The following is a 15,689-nucleotide window of genomic DNA, read 5'->3' as shown; positions in this document are numbered from 1 at the left end:
TACTGCGCTTTCCTGCCTGACAACAGAGAATCAAAAGCAGCCACGAAGATGGGGTTAGACGGAAGGCACTTATCTCCAAAAATGATTTGAAACAAGCACAGAAGAAAGCAAATCTTATGTTTTGATAAAATCTGGGTTGTGGGATCAGTAGCTCTGGAATGCTGAATCAAACCCTTTAGAAAATACTACATGTGGCTTCATGCAAGTGGCCTTCCTCTCCTCTCAAAATAACATGAAGAGCCTGGATCCGAGCTCTGTCCTCATCTACATGAGGACAGTCCCTCAGAGACCCAGTCCCCCTGACCTGCAGGGTTGGCCACTGGTCAGATCAAAAAGTACAGGTTTGAATGCATAGGAAATGTCCGGAATAGACCAATCTTTAAAGACATTAAATAGATAAGAGTCTGCTTTGGGTGGTGGAGGGAGTCTGGGTGGTGGGGGGTTGGGGAAGTGGCTATGGGGGAGGGAAGAGTGACTAGCAGTGGGTTCTGCTACTGGGGCCCAACTCCTAACAGACTGCCGACCAGAGGTTGTGTACTTTAAATGAGTGAATTTTATGGTATGTTAATTGCATTTCAATAAAGCTGTTAAAATGCATTAATGCATTTAATGATTTTACTCTTTGTTATTGAAACTTTAAAATTTAAAAAAATAAGGAAGAGGGAAGAGGGTGAGTCCTCAGGCTCCCCTAGCCCCTCTCCCCCATCAGCCTGCATTTCAAGCCCAGGGGCTAGGGTGCTCGCTGGCAGCTAGGGGCAGAGACAGGCTCCTTCCTCTGCTCCTGGCTGCCATCCCCAGTGCCGGGTCCAGGATTTTACTTTTCCATCTTCACAAAATGCCCCTCTGTGTGCTCAGCAAAACACTGAGGTGGGCCGAGTCCACAGGTCAACAACTCCTCTTTCCTTCATCAGGTCCTGCTGGGCACTTAGTACCATTCCAAAAAAAGTACCGTGCCAAATAAATAAATAAATAACCACCATCACGTTTACTGAGAGATGCTACCTCTGCAGAGGAGGACACTGTGCCCAGATAGAACTGGGAGCTGGCCTCAATGACCCCCATCTTTTCATGGTCTTTGACCTTCCCTGTCGGCAGGACAGCCATTCCCCTGCTTCCTGCCCTCTCCGCCAGCCCCCAGGCTGCCGCCTCCTGCACAGGACTCATAATCATCTTCATGGGGAAGCAGAGGAGCCAACCAAGCAGGACCCCAGAAACGGAGCATCCACACGGCCCCGCCCCCCCCCACCTCCCGTTGGAGGGAGCGCTTCTCCCCACCAGGGTCCTGTGCACTCACCGGCTGGCCTCCTGCAGCCATGGCCTGGGGAGGGGGGTGTCAAACTTGCCGCCTCTGCTGCCTCACCTCATCCTCCCCACAAAGTCGCAGAAGCCAGGCTGCTGCCCGGACAGCTCCCTGACCAAATTCTCTAACCCACAGGCTTGCTGCCAGAGGCGGGGCCCTGTGACCCTCTCTGTGCTCTCCTGCAAGTCTTTTGTCTTCCCCGCCTGGACAAAGGAGAGTAGGATGCCTCCCTGCTCCCCTCTCTCCTGTCTTGCTCTACCTCGGCTTCCCCACAGTGGCCGGCGACATCCGTAAGAAATGATCACACCTGTCCCTGCCTCCCAGCCCTGCATCCCTAGAGCCTTCAGAGTCTGGTCCAAATGCCCTCTCTGGACAGAGCCTCCCATTCTGATCGTTCTCACTTTCCAGTTGCACCTGCCACCACCACGGGGTCCGGACAGGTCGGACCACTTCAAGTTCTCCCAATGTGACACTCCTTTGACCCGGAAGGCCACCTCACTCCCGACTTCTCTTTGTCATCAGCCCTTTGGGGGCTGCTTCTCCCCACACAGTCACCTCCTCCTGAACGTTCCCACCCTGTCACCGTGGTGATGACGGCAGCCCTGGCCTGACCCCTTGAGGTCCTGTGTGAAGGGCAGGGACTTGGTGGCAGGAACAAGGGCTTCACTGGGCAGGTGGACGAGCAGAGGTGGGAAGGCCCCTTCACCTCCCTCCCTCTCCGGTTTTGACCTGTTTGCAAACATGCGGGACAAGGAGACCTCGGGGGCAACAAAGCACGAACCCTTGAGCTTAACACTGAGCAAGCTCTCCTGAGAGCAGGCTGGCCCCACGTGAGAAGCAGGGGGCCTTCAGGATGCCATCCCTCCACTGCCTCAACAGGGAGTTACGGAAGATCTGCTCTTTGCCAGCTTTTTAGGCCGGCCCCGAAAATGGAAGAACCCACTCCCCAGAGCAGAGCCTGCTTCTGGCCTCGGGACTGCCCTCGAGTCCCCAGACTCTGCCCAGACTGAGTGCCTCTGCGGTGTTACTCGCAAGCACTGCTTCCAGGGGTCAAAGCCTCACTTTCAGAAAATTCCAGCTGATGCGAGCAGGTCACTTACAAGGAAACACGCTTTGACTGTCTGTCTTATCCCATCAGCCCCAACTCGTTGCTCCCCCCGAAGACAGAGGGCAGGGAATGCCGCTCCAAATATGGCCTATATCGTGCCCCAAAGCAGCCTTAGAGAGCAGTCAGTGGGCACCGAAGAGTTTAAAGAGTAGCCTGGAAAGAAACACCAGCTGCAAGCAGAACCCCCTGTCCTCCCCCCTGGTTACTGATGGAGTGGCCTGGGGCAGACGGACCATGGATCAGGATTGCAAGAAGGCTCTTCCCCCTGGGGAAGGAGCCCTGGGAGACTTCAGTCACTCCGTGAACACCCCTGTGGCTGCAGGTACCCATTCCGGGCTCTGGGGGGAGCCACCCCTGTGCTGCTCCTATAAATCCATGGTCACCCCCCTGCCAATTTCTAATTTAAATGCCAGCCTGCTGGCTCTGCCTGCCGCTGTGTGTCTTCTCCAGGAAAAGCGATTTCCCAGTGGCCACTTTTAGAGCAGGAGTCTAATCCTTCATGTGGCTTTGTGTCCTGTCACATGGGGGTCACGGTGCAATCCCATTCTTTCTCATTCTGTGGCGTGTGTCTGAGCGGCAGTGGAGGGGAGGGACGTGGTCTGAGGCAGCTCCGCTGTTCCACGGGATGGTCCCTGAGGGACACTGTGTCACTGGGGTGCAGCCAGCTCCAGGGGGACTCCCTCCCCCGCTCAGGCTCACAGCCAGTGGTGCTGCCAAAGCGTGCAGCAGGCCCCCAGCCCCCGTTTTGTGGAGTTGGGTGTGTGACGGTAGGCTCTCCCTACAGCAAAACACACCCTGTCAAGGCACACGAGGCCTGTGAGTTCTGACAAAGGCACCACCTGTCGGTTCACCCTCTGCCTGCTCACGTCAGGCTGCACTGAAGCACCCGCCTCAGCAGGGAGGGGAGGGGGGAAGCTTTCCACACCGGGGTTTTGTACTCCTCCTTAAAGAGGTGCTTGTCTTGCCCGCCCTGCTCCTCTTCACCCGTGTCCTCAGCCACCACAGAGTTTCACCAAGTCCCGCTGGCAGGAGTGACACCCTCTCAACACCAGCTGGACCGACCGGAAATCCGGGTTCTCCTCAGACCTGCCCCTCCAAGGATCCCCGGGCACAGGGAAGCAAGGAGACCTAACAGAACGGCCCTCTTTCTGCATCGCCATCACCGTCCCCTTCCCTTGATTCTGCTCAGGTCTTGCTCTGTGGCCCTTGGGCTGTGGTCCAGGCCTCTTCCAGCCTGCTCTGGGCCCAGGGGGCACTGGGCCTTGCCCACAGCCCTTCTGCACCCCCCCACCCCCACCCTCAGAGCACAGTCCTGTACCTCTCCACCCCTACTGGCCAGTACGGAGAACGCTCCTCTCCTGAGACCTGACAGACGGCAGGCGCAGGACATATTCGGGGATGTAACATATATTCAGATGGCAGGGGCAGAATTCAGGCAGATGCAGTCTTCAGCTGAAATCAACTAATTTTTAAGAATCTGACCCAGTCAGAAGGCTCTACAGAACATGAAGGCAGAGATCATCCACCAAGAGAGTTTCCATTAGCTTCTCAAAGTAAAACAGATTCCGCAGGGAGGCCGCAGGTGGTTTGCACTTGGTAGGGAGACAGCACTGGAAATATGCAAGGCTGCAAAGTGTAGGGGTCTGGGCTGTTGAACACGGCTTGCAGCCTGAGCCTCCCAGTGACCACTCTGCTTTTCTGCTAAGGATCTCCCACCACCCTGGGAATCACCGGCTCACCAGGCCCATAGGACTCTGGTTTCCCCTTACTGGCTTGGTTCCCAGCCTTGTGGACAGAGGTCTAAGGTCTCTGCACCTGTGTTCCTACCACCCTGACTTGACCTTCCTGGGACCTGTTCCCTTGGGTAGTGGCACCTTTCATATCCTCAAACCATAAGCCAGAGCAAACCTACCTCTATCAGTCTTTGTCTGCTAACCGCAGATAAATCACTGGAAATCAATTAGGCAGCTGCTTGATCCAGAGAATCCGTCATCCTGAAGCCTTAGGCGTTTTTCTAGGTGTGTGTACCCAGCAAAGGAGAGACCATGCCCCAGGGCTTTACGTCTGAGCTGCGCGTCTAGAATTGCTGGGTAGAGCCACGCAAGGTAAACCACCCACTTCAAGGGCCTTCGCAGAGCCCATGGGTCTTAACCTTCACCCCGGGAGGGCCCTGAAGAGCTGGAGTCCTGGAGCCAGGGCCTGGGGTGGACACAAGGACACGGTGGTGCCTTCGGGGTTGGGGTGTGGGGCAGGAGGAGAAGGTTACGAACAGGAGCACACACCACACGGGAGGAGGGGAGGAGGGGCCCTCTGAGCTGAACCCAAGTGAGTGAATGGTGAACAAAGGGCTGGGGGAGGGGAGGAACGACACTGAAGAGTTGGCGCCATGACTTTGGTCATCGAGCCAGTGGCGCTCCACGCAGGAACAAGTGTCCTATCAGCTTCACCGCTACCTCCCAAGCTGAGCAGGCCCAGACACACACCTTACACACTGAGGAATCAGCCCTGCCCAGAGCTGATGTGGGGCAAAGCCCACAGCTCAGAAGAAATGCTGCAAACCATTAGGAGTGAAGATGTGCGAGCTGTGGACTTTGGCATATCTCCCTCCATCTTCCACAATTCCATCAACTACTCCTTTTCATTGTCAGAGACAATGACACTGGGAGCACCCTCCGGGAAGGGAGATATCTGCCTCCTCTAAACCATCCAGCCATGCCCAATCCTTCACAGGCAAGATGTGGGAGGCCAGGGAGTAAAGGAAACCAGGTATTTTCCTTGCTATCCCAAGAATTGTGTGTTTCTACACATTTGGATGAAAGTTTCCACTGCTCGAGGAATGTTACCCTTTTATCAGCATCCACTGAACTGGGTGAAATTCTGAAGATCATCAGATCCAAACCTTCTAATCCACAAAGCAGGAAACCAAAGGCCAAAGCAGTTAGGTGATCAATAAGACCCAGATTCTTGGTGCACCTAGGTGGCTCAGTTGGTTAAATGTCTGCCTTTGGCTCAGGTCATGGTCTTGGGATCTTAGGATCAAGCCCTGCATTGAGCTCCCTGCTTAATAGGGAGCCTGCTTCTCCCTTTGCCCCTATGCCCCCACTCAAGCTCCCATACATACAATATATACACACATACGTACATATATTAAAAATAAAATAAAATAAAACCCAGATCCTCCTAAACCACATTTTCAAGGCTGCCTGTCTTTGCCCTTGCTGGCCACACACGACATTGCTGTCCTACCAAGTAAAAGCCACGAAAAGCTGGATGGGGGACCTATGGACCTCACCTGCCACCAAACTTGCAGCTCCATCACTCATAATGCATCTGGCCTGACAAACATGCCCCTGGGCTCTTGACCTTCACTCTCAGAGGATGTCTGTCTAGATGTGAGGGTCTTTCTCTCAGCACCTAGAATATCGGGGGCACCAAATCCACACCACCATTCTAAGGTGCCAAACCATACCATCCAGTCTCTGCCAAGAGAGGTACACATTCACCTACACAGTTAGCTTCTAGCGTGTAGAATGGACATCAAGTCTTCTCTCACCACCCTACAGGTGGGCTAAGTGCCCATGAAATCCCCGCTCTGAGACCTCACGCACTCCCTGCAGCACAGAGTGTGGGCTCTGGCAACCCCCACCCCCACCCACCCCCGGCATCGAACTAACACAATGAGCATGTCATCAGTCTTACCTTACACTCTTCATCCAGCAGATCCAAGATGCCCAGCTTGGCTTCTATGAGGTCAATACAAGGCTGGTTATCATAAAAGTCAATCAAAGTCCAAGGGATCTGCTCCTTCATATATTCTTCTTGCTCTAGTTTGAATACATGCTAGGGTAGGTGAAAGGTCAAGGTTAGTGAGCTGCAGGCACATCCCAACATTCATCTCCCCTGAGCTTCAACCACGTGAGCTTGGAGTCCCAGAGAAGGGGGCATGGATGTATACCCATCAGAAAAGGTTTGAGCACTAAGTCACAGTCGTGACTGCAGAAAAGGAGCTCAGTTAGGTGATCCCCATTCCCACGTGAACCCTTCTCTAGAATATTCTAGTAATCAACTGGCTTACAATCCAGCAAATACCCCAGAAGCCTAGAATCAGGAGGTGGGGGAGTCAAAACCAAGGGGAGGATCATTTACCTTCTCAACCCAGTTGCCCCATTCCTCCTGACCAGCAGGGAATGCCTTCCCAAAGCTGGGGCACCCCCCACCCAAGACACTAAGAGAAGGCTGGGGCAGAGCTAGAGCCCACTGGCCCTGGATGGAAGAGAAGCGCCCCAGGTTGCTGCTCGGAGGGCGACAGGTTCCCCCCACCCCACACCCCGGGTCCAGGAGCCGAGCCTACCGAGTTGAACTGCTGCTGCAACTTCTCGTTTGCATAGTTGATACAGAACTGCTCAAAGCTGTTGACCTCAAACGTCTCAAACCTGCAGAATGGAAAGGGAGGACAAAGGGGCATTCGTCTTACCAAAGGAATCACTGGGACTTCCAATAGGCTACTCTCATCTCCTCTCTCCCCCCATCCAGCTCCATCCTCAACTCCAGCACAGAAGCCCATCACAAGCCTGGGAAGGGGGCTTTCCGCCCAGAGGGGGTTTCTTTTTCCAATTCACACAACAGCCCCTCATGGGCTGGCAGTGGCCCCCACCGAACACAAATAAATCGCAATTTAACCAATCCCCTATTAGGCAACGTTTTGTTTCTTTTCCTGATTTTTAGCTGCTATCAATGCTGGGGCAAATGTTGTATATGCATCTTTCATGGTTCTTTCTGTAGGATGCAACCATCTTAGCAGAATCACCGTGTCAGAATATGGTTGTTTTTTTTTAATTATTTAAAAAGATTTTATTTATTTATTTGAGAGAGAGAGAGTGAGTGAGAGAGAGAAGAATATGGTTTCTTAAAAGGTAGAAGGAAATTAACTTCCAGAAAGGTGGAACCAACTCATGCTATCACCCCTCAACCACCCCAGCCTCCCATGCATCCAACTGTCCAGTTGTCCTAGTACTGGTTAAAGTTTTTTTATTTTTTTTTTAATTCATTTCCATGAAGTTCAAGTTTACACACAATTCGAAGACAATCAGATGTGCAGCTTAAAGCTGGCAGGAGGGTGGAGAACAGCTGATTTGGGGGAAGCTGTGCAAGACCAGAGGCAGGAAGTCAGTAAGGCAATTATTACTGCAGTAGTGATCCCAAAAGACCAATCGGGGCATGGCGTAAGCTGGTAGTGACCGAGTAATGATAAAGGATCAAAAGACAATAAGGGAGGGACAAATGAAAGGGCTTCAAGTGACCAACGGGGCACGGAGGCAAGATTCACCCCCACAACCAAACGGACATGGTAAAGCTCGCCAGGCCAGAACGGTCTAGCAGAATCAGCAGCATTAGCTACAAATGAGTGGGGCCATCTTGCACACTGGGTAGCATCATCGGGCTTAGGCAGTGGCGGGGCAGAAATGTAGGAGGAAGAGGAGCCATTTTCTCATTCACACCACTGGCTGAATGAGCGCTCGGCCCCAAATGCTTCAAAAGCTCCTCCTCACTCCATGCCCACAACGATTCCATGCTACAAGTGGAAGAAATGAAGGCAGGGGAGATGAAATCTGGTCCAAATCAGAGTCCGTATGCAGAAGAGCCAGTATGTGAACCCAGGTAGTGATTTCTGAGGCCCCATTCTTAGTTTAAGAAAAGTTTCACTAAGAAAAGGAGGGAAAGACTGGGGAAGGGCAGTGGACAAGGATACTTCCCAGAGCAGGAGTGGGAGTTATCAACAAGGGACATGGGGTGGGGGGTGCACAGGCTTCAGCCTTCCCATAACCTTACACTTTTACCCCCTCATTCTTCAGTATACACAAGTTTCTTAATCTTATATAAAATTATGCCAGCCTTCCCCAATAGACTGTACTCCCTAATTACCACTCCCAATTAGAAATGTCAGGGTTGTAGGCTGGTGATATCGGAGAGGCAGCATCAAAGAGAGAATAAATGCATCAGACAGCCAACAGGGCCACAGCAGGGCCCAGAAAACATCAGGCTTCTCGGATCTACCTTCCCCACCCAAAATATAAAACATGGAGAAGTGGAAAGTCCTTCTGAGATCAAAGGAGTCAACTGTTTGGAGACAGCCATATTAAAAAACAGCCTTCGGTCATGCCCACATAGGAGAAATAATTGTAAGTTAATCAAAGAAGACCAAGGATGGGAGCTGCACTCCCGGCTGTGTGGGGGTGGGGGGCTACTGTGCCTTCCAGTTCTCCTGCTGCCCTGGGGCCCCCTCAGTCCAGGGGATGGCCCTAGACATGGAGTTCTGTCACTTAGAACCTCATTTCCTCCCCCGCTGCAACCGTACCCCAAGACAGGCTGCTGACACCGTCAACCCCCCAGAGGAAACTTAATTAATAAAACCTACACAGAAGATAAAGGACCCGCCCTAGCAAATGGCCAGAAAATAGCGATCGGGTGTACATGCAGAGCTAACTGAGCTCCACAGATAAAGGATTTAAGTATCTCCCACTTGTCATTTGTTAAAGGTTTATGTTGGTAGCACTCCACCAAGAACATTCTCATTAATTTGAGATGGCCTAAAATTAGCTCCTAATTCCCCTATTTCTAAGATATGATCTGGTAACAATTCCTCTGCCATCTAGTGTAATTACTGTAATGCCGCTGTAAGGCCAGAGATGAATGTGGGGTCTGGGTAGCTTGGAAAACGTCTAAGAGAACTGACCTCAGAAAGCCTCAGCCAGGGAGACAGGGCCACTTCTCTACAATAGAAGTCTATCTGTAGCAATTCTTCCCATCAACAGAGATGATTTTTTAAAATAACCACAATGGATCAATTTATAGTTCACAGCATTAAACTGTCACAAAGAAATTTATATCCTAGAGGGCATTGGATTTCTCCTGTATAATCAATGTTGAGAATAGTTAGACCAGAATCCTTAGGTGGGAGGAAGGTCAGAATGCAGAATAAGACTTGATGCTGAGACCCAAGTTCTGAATTCATGGTGGTACAACCATCACCCCTACCTTCACTAGCCTCTTCTTCCTGAAACGTAGAAGAGGACAGAATTTCCTTCTGGTTCTGCTCCAATTTCAGGGTGTGGTAAGGGCCACAGAGGTCTCTAAAAATAAGGTAGTGTCTGCTGGAAAGTGAAACCACAATGAAAGGACATCAACCAAGCCCTCTGAGTTCATTACTAACTTCCACAAGCCCCTTGGTGCAGAGCAGAGGCCAGGCAGGGCTTTCAAGGCTGGGGAAGACTTCTTCCCCTGGAACGTGGCTCAAAGGAACCCAACTTCTTATCTCAGTCTCCTTTCTTTTTACCAAGATCTCGCTCTAGCCTTCTAACAAAGGCTAAAGGAAAAAATATGCATTGTAGGTTGGATATAGCGAGAGGGCTGTCAGGGAATGGTTATTAAAAGTTAGACAAGTCCCCTCAAGGTCTCTTTCCCTCCTGAACCCCAGGAAACCTCACAAGGGCACCCTGTGGTCTGTTCATGACGCCAACTCCTCTGATCTCTTTACTCAACCATCTTGGGATGCTGGCTAGAACACCAGGATTTGAACTCTGTTCCTGTGCTTCTCTGGGCCTACATGTCCCCACACAGGATTTGGCCTTCAGGGAAGGCGCAGTACTAGGCACTGCTCACATCCCAAGGCCAAAAACAGTTATTCTTCTGGAGGACCTAAGTCCCAAGTCCACTTACTCCACAGTGTGCTCCAATTCCCTGCTCCTCTATGTGCCAGGAACCTCAGTGCGGGACAGAAAAATGCCCACTGTATGGAAACCCTCTCCCAGCCCATCAGTCAACTGCCTCAAGGATTGCAAGGTCTGCAAAAGAGCTCTCAGGAAGACCACAGGAATCTAGTATACGCAGCCTTCCAAGAGATTTGATGCATTTATAGGACTTGAATGGCGGGTGAACTCAGAGGGGTGACGGCAAGGTCAGAGAGAACTGTGACTTTATCTGAACCTTAAGAGTATGAATGTGTGTCTGCCTCTAGGCACAAGCCCAAGAGCTGTGTAAAGAAATTCTGGAAGGTTGAGATGGACTTTAGAGCAATCTGAGTTACAAGGTTCTCCTGGGAGACTCAAAGATTCCAAGGCAAACCCAATGGCTTCAGGGATCTGTTAGATCTGACAATACTGGGGCCAGCCATGCATGTTTACCCGGAGGATGACATGCCCAGGGATTTCCTGAGCTGCCCACGTCTGGTCCACTGTTTATAGGCTTGAAGGAAAAGGCCACTGTTTTTTCACCCTCCATTCACCATGAACCCTTTTCATACTAGTCAAAGACGAGCTAGGTAGTCTTCTCTGAATAACTAAATTGGAACTGTAAGACCAACTCCAAGAAAATAAAACATCCGTTAAAATGAAGGTAGGGACGCCTGGGTGGCTCAGTTGGTTGGACGACTGCCTTCGGCTCAGGGCGTGGTCCTGGAGTCCCGGGATCGAGTCCCACATCGGGCTCCCAGCTCCATGGGGAGTCTGCTTCGCTCTCTGACCTTCTCCTCGCTCATGCTCTTTCTCACTGTCTCTCTCTCTCAAATAAATAAATAAAATCTTTAAAAAAAAAAAAATAAAATAAAATAAAATGAAGGCAAACATTGGACCTAAGAAGTTTACTTTAAATAGATCATTAAAGGCAACTTATGTACAGTAGGAAGTATTTGCAAATTATATTTCTGATAAGGAGTTAATATCCAGAATATACAAAGAGCTCTTACAACTCAACAACAAAAACCAAATAACTCAAAAAATAGGTGAAGGCCTTGAACATTTTTCCAAAGACAATATATGAAATATGACCAACATCGCTAAATATTAGAGAAATGCAAATCAAAACCACAAGGAGAGATTACTTCATACCTATCAGGAGAGCTATGACCAAAAACCTCAAAATAACAATCGTCGTCAAGGATGTGGAGAAACCAAAACCCTTGTGTGCTATTGACAGGAATGCAAAATGGTACGGTCACTATGGAAAACAATCTGTAGGTTCCTCAAAAAATTAAAAATAGAATTGTCATATGATCCAGCAACCCCACTTCAGGGCATATGTTGGAAAGAATTAGAAGAGATATTTGCGCACCCTCGTTCCCTGTAGCATTGTTCCCAACAGCCCACGGGAAAAAGAAGCCGGAACATCCATCAGCAAAAGTGGGTAAACAAAAGGTGGTGTGTACACACACTGGAGCATTACTCAGCTTCAAGAAAGGAAATTCTGTCACGGGCTGCAACATGGGGGAGTCTTGAGGACACTGAGAAGCCAGTCACATAAAGACCAGTGTTGTACGATTCCCCTTACGTAGGCATCCAACATAGCCCTAAGTCACAGAAACGGTGCAGAGTGGTGGTTTCCAGGGAAACATGGGAGCTGCTCAATGGGTGTAAAGTTTTAGGCTTCCACCATGAAAGTGCTCCAGAGTTCTGTTGTGTAACAATGTGAGTATACCTACCACCCCTGAACCGTACATTTAAAAATGGTTAAGATGGCAGGGGCCGGGAGGTGGGTGTACCTGGGGGCTTAGCCGGTTAAGCGTCTGTCTGCCTTTGGCTCAGGTCATGATCTCAGGGTCTTTGGGGTGGAGGCCTGTGTCAGGCTCCCTGCTCAGCGGGAAGTCTGTTTCTCCCTCTCCCTCTGCCCCTGCTCCCATGCACATTCTCTCTCTCTCAAACAAATAAAATCTTTAAAAAAAAAAAATGGTTAAGATGCTAAGTTTTATGTTAGTGCTTTTCGAGCTACAGTTTTCAAAAATTATTTTAAAAAACTGATATTAAAAAGTACTGAGTAGAGATGGGTTCTAGTTTAAAGTCAGGAAATATCACAAGAAACAGAAAATAATGTGAGAGCTGAGGACAGAAAATCCCAGCAAGCATAAAAAATGACTTCTCGAACACTGAAAAGAAATAAAATACAATTTAAAAGAAAAAGAAAGAAAATCCCAGCAAACCCACTTCCTTCCTCCTGGGTCCTGCCTGCTCCTCTCCACTGGCCCCCTCACCCCTGCACCCTCTCTTCCACTGTCCCTCTGCATGATGCCCAGCTCTCCTCCTCCCTCCACAGGTCTCCTAGTCCAACTGTCCATGTCAAGAATGGGCCAGGCCCGGATGCATGGGTGGCTCAGTGGGTTAAGCCTCTGCCTTCGGCTCAGGTCATGATCCCAGGGTCCTGGGATCGAGCCCCAACATCGGGCTCTCTGCTCAGCGGGGAGCCTACTTCCCCTTCCTCTCTGCCAACTTGTGATCTCTGTCAAATAAATAAATAAATAAAATCTTTAAAAAAAAAAAAAAAAAAAAAAGAACGGGCTGGCCGCAGCCAAAGCCCCTGCCACCCTGGCATGTCGAAGGCTCAAATCAAAGACAAATAACTAACTGCCTTTTTCCCAAATTGAAAATTGAAGCCAACCATTTCTTTTTGCCGTGAGGAGGGGAGAGGAATGAAGGATTACAGTTACAATTCCTCAAGCCTGGAGAGGCAGGCGCTGGTTAATGTAACATGAAAAGGAAAGCCCGGCCACAAGCTGCCTGGCTCTGTCCTATTCATTTCCATCCCCTGCCTGGTAAGAAACACCCGCAGGCAGGGAGGCAGCCACGTCACGGACCCTCACTGAAGGGACAAGCCGGGCTCAGGTTGGCTAAACTGCTGCATGGGTATTGCTTGCTTTGCACTTTTCGGAGCTGAGGCAGGGGAGCAAGCTAGGTGGGGAGCCATCCCTCTTGCCAGGACACTGGGGGCCTGGGGAACCTGGGGACCTGGCCTCTGAGCAGCGGCTCCCCACCGTTGTGCCCTTTATGTCGGGGTTCACAGCCTTTCCTACCATCCAGACCACCAGTCAGAACACCGTGTTAATGGCGGGGTGCCTACATATGAGGCTGGTCATTGCACTGTTTTCTTACCTACAAAGGAAGGAGTATTCGCTCTGGCAGCGGATTCTGTAGTAACATTTTAAACATTTACAGAAAATTCTGGAGCGGCTCACCCACCCTACAGAACTCTTTTCTGTTGTTTCCAGAAGGAGCTTGACTGGTGAGCCAATAACTCCTGAACAGGAGCTAGAGTTCATCTGGGGACAGTTACCCCACTAATTACTAATTAGTGTCTCCCTGTTGGGGAGGGGGTGGCAATCCCACTCTCATTGGCTAGCTTCGCACATTTCTAACCTGATTAAGAGGGAGATAATTCCTTATCCCTTTCTTCTTAACGAATGGGGCTTAATATATTCAGAAGCACATCCCCACCGTCCTTCACATTCTTTCTAGCTTCCACCTGCCGCCGTTTTTGCTCACAGATGACAAGAAAGAAGACAATCAAAGACTTTAGGTCATCCCAAGGGCATCTTCTACATGCACCACGTCTCCCCCGCCTCGGGCTGAGACACAATGAGACCATGGAGAAATGCTCTCTCCCTCTCCAGCGTTTGGTGGTCAGGGATTTGGATAGAAAGCTCAAAAAATAAAAAAAATCATGCTGGACTTTTCTGAAGTCATGGAGGATGATAGTCCTTAGAATCACTTCCCCTAGTTACATTATGAACGAAGCATAGACAGGAATCAGTTTGGCAGTTGGGAGGGGGGTTGGAGAACACGACAGGTGGAAGAGTGTCAGGTGTGACATCCGACCCAGATAGCGGAGGGACGGCCACATTAAAAAAAGATCCAGCGGCTTTCTGTAAGATATCTGAAAGTCCATCAAAAAGGAGACAGATACCAGGATTGCAAAAGGGAGAGGACAGTAAACAGCTCCATTCAAGGTCAGCCCAGACTCCCATCCATCACTGTCATTTCCTTCCAGACGAAGAAATGATGTCTCCGACCAGACAGAGCAGACACAGTACCACCGGTCCAAGTGATCTGCTTGCTGGGGGTGAAGTTTTTGGTTCTAACCTCCTAAGAGTTCATTACATGCCTTCTGGCCAGAGAAGAGAGCCTCGGCCAGCGCAAACTCTTAACAGCAATTTCTCGGCAGACTCGCACTGCTGAGGAGCATGCTTACGGACATTCAGGGAAAGTGTCTAAGTGCTTTCTTGGCAACAGATGGCCCAGACAGCCAGCCAGCTCGCTAACTGTGAGCCTGCCCCAGCTCTAACTTGCCATCTCGCGCTTTGCTTCGAGGGCACGAATGCACCATTCCATGGAGCATGTGTGTCCGTGTCCGGCATTGGACCTCTGCGAGCGGAGGGTGCCTCGCTCTGCCAACAGGACTACTTTGCAGCACAGTGTGGAAAACGAAGTGAGCTCCTGAGAACAAGGACTTTAAAAAGAAAACAAGACGGTACAGCATGTCTGAAGGAAGCATGAAGAGTAGGAAACTTCTTAAGTAGCTGGCCCGTGGCCCTACCGTGGAACCCCGAGGAAGCCAGGGCCACTCCAAGAAGAGAGGGGAACGCACGGGTCAGGAGACTGAGTTCTCGGACCCCCACCTCATCACAGGCTCGATCTCCTCAAAGCACAGACAAGCCTTCCCTGAAATCAATTTCTCCCCGCTGGGCAGTCACAGGACTTAAGAAGAACAGACTCAATGATAAAAAAGGTAAACAGCAAATAGAAGCACAAAATCCAGCTTGCCCGAGGCCGGTGGCGTCTCCAGACCCAGGAGCGTAACAGGCCAGCAAGGAGCAAAGCCTCTCACTGCGGATGCCGGGGAGGGAGGGAAGGCTTTGGTGCCACGAAGACAGCAGGGGACCATGACAGTAGTGAGCAGCGGTAGCACACAAGTCACGATGTTTTGTTTTGTTTTTTTAATGTTCAGTCAGCCAACACAGAGTGTCCATCATTAGTTTTTGATGTAGTGTTCAACAATTCCTTATTTGAAGTCACGATGTTTTCCCATGCTATTCACAACACTGAGCCTACCTGTTCGTCTTCCCTGATCAAAAACACAGTAAATTAGATTCCTACCTAGGTAAAGTCAGGGAATCAGGTCAAATGCTGTGGCCTGGGTTTCTCTGGGTCTTACTTCAGAAGGGAGCATGAAAGGTCAGATTTTCAGGGGAACCCAATTTCCTGAAAATACTCATGGTGAAGAGAATAATGGAATTACTGACAGCAAGGAGGCAGGTTCCCAGGGTAGGAAATGCTCCATGCTCTCCACAGAGAAATGGGAGGGGCTGAGCCCAAAGCAGGCACTCAGTGGCCAGGAGAAATGGTCTGGACCCAGCCACTCAGATAAAATCCCAAACAGCCTGGAGAGGACGCATCCGCCTTCTTCCTGCTCTCGGTGATGCCCCACTGTCGTCTCACCAGCTAGGAGGCTTCCCTGCCACAC

At 50.4% G+C, this 15,689-nt stretch overlaps 1 protein-coding gene across 3 annotated transcripts in view; it reads right to left on the bottom strand.

Moving 5' to 3' along the window:
• MYO5B (myosin VB) overlaps positions 1 to 15,689 on the bottom strand; it is a 333,183-nt gene that overhangs the window by 99,766 nt on the left and 217,728 nt on the right. For all 3 annotated transcript variants that reach the window (XM_044243014.1, XM_044243013.1, XM_044243015.1), the window contains exons 11-12: positions 6,760 to 6,841; positions 6,108 to 6,248 (exon numbers count right to left, since the gene is read on the bottom strand). In XM_044243014.1, coding sequence (XP_044098949.1) covers positions 6,108 to 6,248; positions 6,760 to 6,841 — 223 coding nt within the window. The remainder of the gene's footprint in view (positions 1 to 6,107; positions 6,249 to 6,759; positions 6,842 to 15,689) is intronic.

The sequence above is a fragment of the Neovison vison genome, chromosome 3, assembly GCF_020171115.1.
Source record: "Neovison vison isolate M4711 chromosome 3, ASM_NN_V1, whole genome shotgun sequence".
In the NCBI taxonomy this organism is placed as follows: Eukaryota; Metazoa; Chordata; class Mammalia; order Carnivora; family Mustelidae; genus Neogale; species Neogale vison.
Note: the sequence above shows the minus strand (reverse complement) of the source record. Positions and strands in the feature narration are given on the sequence as shown.